This window comes from Pundamilia nyererei, unplaced genomic scaffold (genome assembly GCF_000239375.1).
Source record: "Pundamilia nyererei isolate P.nyererei 1_Seehausen unplaced genomic scaffold, PunNye1.0 scaffold00324, whole genome shotgun sequence".
In the NCBI taxonomy this organism is placed as follows: Eukaryota; Metazoa; Chordata; class Actinopteri; order Cichliformes; family Cichlidae; genus Pundamilia; species Pundamilia nyererei.
Window position 1 is genome coordinate 513,120 of NW_005187725.1, and position 6,961 is coordinate 520,080.

A 6,961-nucleotide genomic window follows, 5' to 3' on the forward strand; every position below is an offset into this window, starting at 1 on the left:
AAAAAAACATTATTTTTAATTTTAGTTAACTGAATAGTTTTGACATCTAGTCTTAGTTTTCAGTTTAAATTTATAATAACCTATAAACTATAATAACCTTGAAGGTGACACCATCACGGTACCGTAAAAACATCACGCTCTGATTGGTTGGAGGTCCACAGGAAGTTCCTGTGGACCGTCCTTAGAAACCGAAACTAAACTAAAAACCAGGAAGAGCTCGAGAGACACGCAGGTATGAGTTTGTATTTCTGTGGTGTGTAAACGCTTCATTAAACCGTCCAGTTATGAAACTCTGACTTAAAGATAAAAGTTAATGTGACAGCTCTGACCCGAGAGGTTTTCATGGCGGTGTCTGCGCTGACACACACACACACACACACACACACACAGATCAGTGTTACACTCTTCAGTTTAAGCCTTGTTTTAGTTATAGGCAAAGAAGGTGCTGAGACGTTACTCATGTAACGGTATGGTACGGTAAAAAGCAACGACTGTGATGCATTTAAGTGCGTCTCGTAAACGCAATAATCTGCACAAACAGCTGTTGAGGTTGTTAAAAGGAGGTTCATTTCTCGTGAAAACATAATCATCACTTTGTTGTTGTTTGGATTTTTGAATATTTCAAACTTATACACATTTAGTTTTAGATGTGTAAATTTTAAATGTTCCACACAAAAATGAAAGAAATTAAATAAGTATTAGAAAAAACACCCTGACTTTGGTTCATCATCACTCAGTTACCTGACTGTGTTAAACTGTTGTTAACCACTGATGTCTCTTCAACATAAGCCAGTGGTGGGTAATTCTTTTTCTCATGGTGTCCCATGAGTAACTGGGACTGCTGTGGAGCGCTGCACCAACAAGATGAACTCAGTTATCCTCAATATGAATTTCATGCCTTTATAAACTGCCGCTGATGACAGCAGATGTTACAGTTAAATAATGAAAATGTGAAACTTTATCCAACGTTTATCCAAAGCCTGAATATCTGCATTACAGTCAGGTTCATATTCAGAGGTGGAAATGTGAAGCACGGTCGTATCAGCAGCAGATATACAGTAAGATCTGACGTCCATTCAGCATCTATGAGTTCTCACCTTTCTGCTCACGAAGATCTCGGATGTCTGCTCTCAGGTCCCAGACTCTTTTTAGCACTTTTAAATATTTCTATTTATTTCTATTTTCTGTTTTGATAGATAACAAAACAAACAGATGATGTGTGGATCCTTTGTAAAGATGAGGAGCAGATGAGATGGAGAACCTTCACAGCACAGCAGCAGCAGGTGGAGGAGAGGCTGAGATCAGATCTGAGGTCTCGTCTTTGAAAGAAAACTGTGACACAGATCCTGTTTTCTGTTTCTTCGTCCATGAAGGTGAAGAAGATGAGAACGAGGAACGCTCCAACAAAGGTAAAATCTTCTCACCTGATCAGCAGGAAAATGTGTTTCTATGATCATGTTGTTGTACACATGCTGTCTGCAGGAGAATCTCAAGGTTTGATTTCACACCTTCAGTAAAGTCTCAAAGGTTTGAACACATTGACTCGCTCAACTTTATTATTGTTGTTATTATTTTACTGATGATGCGATTGTAAATGTGTTTCTCCTGATTGGGAATCTTCAGAGAAGAAAAAAGTTTGATGATTGTTCGCAGCTTCATTTTGCTTTCAAAGCGTTCCACTCTCTTCATTCTCCAACCTGCTCAGTCACGTTTCCTCCGGGAGTTTTTCCAAAGAGCTTGAATATAATCGGAGCTCTTGTTGGATGAATTTTTGTCTCCTTGTTGGTCAAACAGCTGTTTTGTGCTGCTGAGACAGAAATGATGGTACAGCTGAGAGGGGATGCTGTGTGTCTGCAGGACTGTTTCATTTCAATAATCAGTGAATAATTGTGTTTTTATTGTGACCACTGAGGGTTTATAATGTAAATGAAAAGAACACAAAGTCCTCTGTCTGACTGTCAGTAAACCTTCACATAGTTTTTCTGTATCTACATCACGTCTGTTACACAAACTTATCAATGTGCGTCAAACTGATTGAAAGTGACTCAGATTCATGTCTGACTTTCACAGTAATGATTCATACAACATACAGTACATAAACCTAGTGATGCCCTGTGTGCTCCACACAGTGACTGTCTGTCACGCCACAGCAGTTTGGATTCACTCAGTCTGTATAGGACTGTATCGTTCATGTTACCTGTGGGAGTTTGACTGTTTTATTGGTTCAGTCCAGTCACATGATCTGTTCTCCTGGTTTGTTTTTATCTCGCAGGTTCCTCAGGTGAGGACGTGAGTGGAAACATGGTAGGAAGTCCAAATTTATACCAAAGATCTTAGAGATAGTTTCTATGACAGTATCAGTCCTTAACAAACTGTTTCTTTGCTTGTTTCCTGCAGTCAGTGAATGTTTCTGATGAACTCACCAAGTATCCATGTCAAAGACAAACTGAGACACTGATTGATAGACTTCAGCTTCAAGACAAACTTCAGCAGAAATTCTCACCAGAGGATTTTCTTCAGATCCGTCCACCTGTGACACGGCACCATGTCACATCTGAGAAACATCTGGCTCACATGTTTGTCCGCAGGCTGATGACGTTAGACTGCAGGGCCAGATATATTCCTGTAAGAGCAGACAGTCCTGAGGGGACAGAGCCAAAGCCCAGGCCGGTGACTGACATCCCTGAGAAGGATTACAGTGATTGGGAGGTTTTTCTGAACACCAGCGTGGACACAGAACAGACTCGTGTGCATCCAATGGATGTTCAGATGGCCGTGTTTCACTGCTCAGACAGCTTCCTTAAACAGACGATGGTCACAAAGCTCTCTCAGTGTCAGTACGCTTTACCTTTGCTGGTCCCTGACCCAGTCACAATGGAGATGGAGTGTCCTCTGTGGACTTTCAGACAGATAACAAAAACCTGGACGGCGACTCAGATCAAAGATGGCTCACCCATCGTCACCATGAAGAGTGTTCCAGTCTGCAAAGCTCAGACACCCTTGGTGTCATTTTTCCGCCTGGGTTCTCTGTCAGTGTCTAAATCTCAGCTGATGAACGCTTTGATCAACGACCGTCACAGCACCTTCTTCCACAGGAACTGCCCAGGAAGCACCAGGTCTCGCCATCTGATGGATGGTGTGGCAGAGATAGCCTGGTACTGCCCTGCTGGGAAACCCACTGATGCCTTCAGGGACTGCATGGCTTTTTGTAATCTTCACGGTGATGCTCTGCAGATTGAAAAACAGCGCGACATACTGATTAAAAAATCCTCCATCAACGTTTTCCTTGTTGCATCCCTGCAAAAAGATGAAGAAAGCAGATCACTTATAGCCGCCCTCTTTAAGTCTCATAAACCTCTAATATGTCTCAGTGATGATGACAGCTGTGATGCTCTCAAGACAAAAAAGGGAAAATACAAAATGGGCCTCAAAGGCAGAAACCAGTCAGATGTATCTGAAGAGCTGAAAAAGATCATTAGAGAAGTTTTATCTTCTCTAGAAGAGTCCAGTGTGAAACCATCCTTCCAGCTTGAAGCCCTGGCCGAGCTCTCTGGAGTCAGAGTGGATGAAAGTGACCCAGCCTGTCAGAGAGGCAGATCTGCTGCTCTGGAAATAATGCAGCTAATTACGAAGGATAACATGGATATCTCAAAGATCAAAGAGGAATTCCTCCCTTGTCAAAACCATCTGTGGCATCACTGGAACAAAATATACAAAGAACTGAAACATCTCAGAGAAAACAGTGAAAACAAGAAGAGTAAAAAGCAGCAGAAACTGATGGACATGCGTCAGAAACAACGTGCTGCTTCCTGCAGTAAACTGATGGAGCTGTTCACTAACAGCCTCTCAGCACTGCCACCAGCAGACAGAGAGTATTTCCTGAAATGGACTCAGATCTTCATGGATGCTCTCTCCACAGAGAACATTTCTTCTGTTCTCCAAAGTTATGATGAAAAGTGGTTGGAGGTCTTAGCTCTGAAGAACAAACATGACAAATCTGGTCTGTTATTAATGAAACAAACTGAGCTCCAAGACTTGTCCCACAAACTGCAGTCTGCATCCTTCGGCTTGGAGCACATGTTCAGAGAAATGGCACACATCTATGAAGCCCACAGAACAACAGATGGAGAGAGCAGAGACGCTGACTGGTGTAAATACCCTGAGCTGGCTGCACAGCTGATGATATCAGGACACCCAGTGGAGCTGATGGACGGGGACGCAGGTCACCTGCCTTTCACATGGATCTCCAGCCTCTTAGAGGAAGTCATCCAGAAACTGGGGGACCAGAGAGTTTTTGTGTTGTCAGTGTTGGACCTCCAGAGCAGTGGGAAAACATCACTGCTGAGCTCCATGTTTGGACTGCAGCCTGCAGTAGGTGCTGGCAGGAGTACCAAGGGTGCCTTCATGCAGCTGCTCAAAGTATCAGAGGACATGAAGACAGACGTTGACTATGTTCTAGTGGTGGAAACTGAAGGTCTGCAGGCTTCTGAGCTGGACGGTAACAACACTCGTTACCGTGACAACGAACTGGCGACATTTGTCATTGCTCTGGGAAACGTGACACTGATCAGCATCTTTGGAGATAATCTGTTGAAGATCCAAGACATTCTGCAGATTGTTGTTCAGGCTTTGATGAGGATGAAAAAAGTTCAGCTTTCTCCCAGATGTGTGTTTGTTCAGGATGTTCCAGATGTTGCAGCAGCAGAGAAGAACGTGGACAGAAAGAGACGCCTGCAGGAACATCTGGACCAGATGACCAAACTAGCAGCTGAAGAGGAGCTTTGTGATGCTGAGCGCTTCAGTGATGTCATTGAATTTGATGTTCAGGAAGATGTGAAATACTGTGGGCAGCTGTGGGAGGGCAGTCCACCCATGGCTGCTCCTAATCCAGCTTACAGTGAGAGCCTCCAAGAAGTGAAGAACACCATCCTCTCTAAAGCTTCAAAGTCCGCTGGGATCACTCTCTCACAGCTCAGAACCAAAATTCAGGACCTGTGGAACTCCCTCCTCAGTGAGAACTTTGTTTTCAGTTTCAAGAACACACTTGAAGTTGTAATGTACAGAAAGCTGGAGGTCCTGGCAAGAAAGCAGACCTCAGACCTGAGGAGTAACATGAAGACTGAAGACCAGCTTCTTAGTATGACTGAAAGTGGAAAACACGATGAGGCGGGGGTAAGTTATCTTTATCAAGAAACAAACTGAAAATTTGAAGGAATAAAAAAAGAAATGAAAACGTACTTTGAGGCTGTCAGAGATATTCTGGCTCAGTGGAAACTTTGATTTAAAATTAAAATCAGCAGCTTTTATATTGAATACTTGAAAGTGAAAAGAAAACAGTTTGAAGTCATCCAACAGAAAAATACTCAAAAAAAGGCGGATGATAGGAACACAGTTTGAGAACAAACTGGTACAGAAGATCAGAGCGCTCGATCAGCAGTTGAAGGACGAGGCCAAAGAAGACGATCTTCAATAACAGCTCAGCTCTGCTGAGTCACTGATTTAAATGTAGATGCATCTGTGGTTAGAATTTTACATCCACTCAACATAGGCATGAATATCAGGGTAATTTTAGGCTTTTAATGATTTATTTGCACTGTTCTTTTTTTTCTAGAGTAGAATAATCGTTCAGCATACATCTTTAATTACTTTAAAAACAAGAATTGGGTGCACAAGTTAGAATTTATTTTGGACTTCCTCTAAGCCACACAGGCTCAAATATATACATTTATAAATCTTTTAGCCAGTGCTGCTGAAAATACTACAATATCTTATCTTAGCAAGGCTGAGGCCTGTTAACTTCTTGTTAGAATAGAATAGAATAGAATAGAATTCAACTTTATTGTCATTGCACATGCACAGGTACAGGGCAACGAAATGCAGTTTGCATCCATCCAGAAGTGCTTAGTGATATAGATATATTACAATATATATTAGCAACAATATAGATATGTAAGTATATTACAGAAATGGGTCTATTATGTTATAATGTACACGGTATGAAGTATGTTGTGAATATTCTATAACTATAAGTATGTACAGGCTGTAGTGACCATGATTGACTACAGCTGGTAGTTTGTCTTTGCAGCATAGAAAGGATTTGTTTGACAGCTATAAGTGAAAATTACTCAGAATATTGGAGAAGTCCAAGGAACTCTGTGAAGATCCAAGAGGGAAATTGTAGATTTATACTAGTTGCTAAGGTTTCTTAGAACCATTCCTAAACAACTGTAAATGGTTCATGTAAACAACTACATAAGTACAGGTTTGGCAGTACCATCACTTGCCAAAGTTTGGAAGAAGACCCAAACTGTCACCCTCAGATGAGAGGACATAAAAAGGAAAAACCCAGAAACCACTGAGGCTCAGGCCTGCCATGAAGTGGAAACTGCAAGAAACACCAGCATCACTGTCCACTGTGAAGACAGTTTATTATAAAATAAATTAAGAGACTTAAAGTGTAAATGTATGCATTTATTTGACCCTATACGGATTAGAGAAAATCCAGAATAATTCTTGTTTTTAATTTTAAGTAATTAAAGATCCTGTACAATCATTCCACCCTGGACAAAGAACAGTTCAAAGAAATCATTAAAAAAACCAAAATTATTTCATCATTCATACCCATGATGAGTGGATGGAAACATTGGACCACAACTGTAATCAGATTACAATCAGACTGTCTGCAGTAGCATTTAAAAATTACTTAGATAAATATTTAACCTCAGTAAAAAGTGCAGTAAATGTTCCAGTGCAGGGAAAAAGTCTCAAAGTATGACAGCTGCATTACTGGGTTTGAAAGAACTTCTGTAAATTAATTTGCTCCACTCATGATTAGGGATGGGTACCGGTGTCCGGTGCCATGATGGCACCGGTTCTGACATAAACGGTAGTAACCAGACCGAAAAGCAGCGCACATTTCGGTGCTTTATTTCGGTGCTTTTTTTTCCTGAGCTGTGATACA

General features: G+C 41.4%; 1 protein-coding gene across 1 annotated transcript; it reads left to right on the plus strand.

Moving 5' to 3' along the window:
- Positions 1-1,252: 1,252 nt before the first annotated feature.
- On the plus strand, positions 1,253-5,202 carry LOC102215232 (interferon-induced very large GTPase 1-like). Its single transcript, XM_005751745.1, has 4 exons — positions 1,253-1,409; positions 2,273-2,304; positions 2,398-3,571; positions 3,920-5,202. The coding sequence occupies exons 1-4, from the start codon at positions 1,253-1,255 to the stop codon at positions 5,200-5,202; spliced, it is 2,646 nt and encodes an 881-aa protein (XP_005751802.1).
- Positions 5,203-6,961: the final 1,759 nt, after the last annotated feature.

Bases quoted from the DNA above. Each gene is read 5' to 3' on its own strand.
- LOC102215232 (XM_005751745.1), top strand. From the start codon at position 1,253: ATGGAGAACCTTCACAGCACAGCAGCAGCAGGTGGAGGAGAGGCTGAG. The intron at 2,305-2,397 runs GTAGGAAGTCCA...TGTTTCCTGCAG, and splicing joins AGGACGTGAGTGGAAACATG to TCAGTGAATGTTTCTGATGA. The intron at 3,572-3,919 runs GTGACCCAGCCT...CTCTCTCCACAG, and splicing joins TGGAGTCAGAGTGGATGAAA to AGAACATTTCTTCTGTTCTC.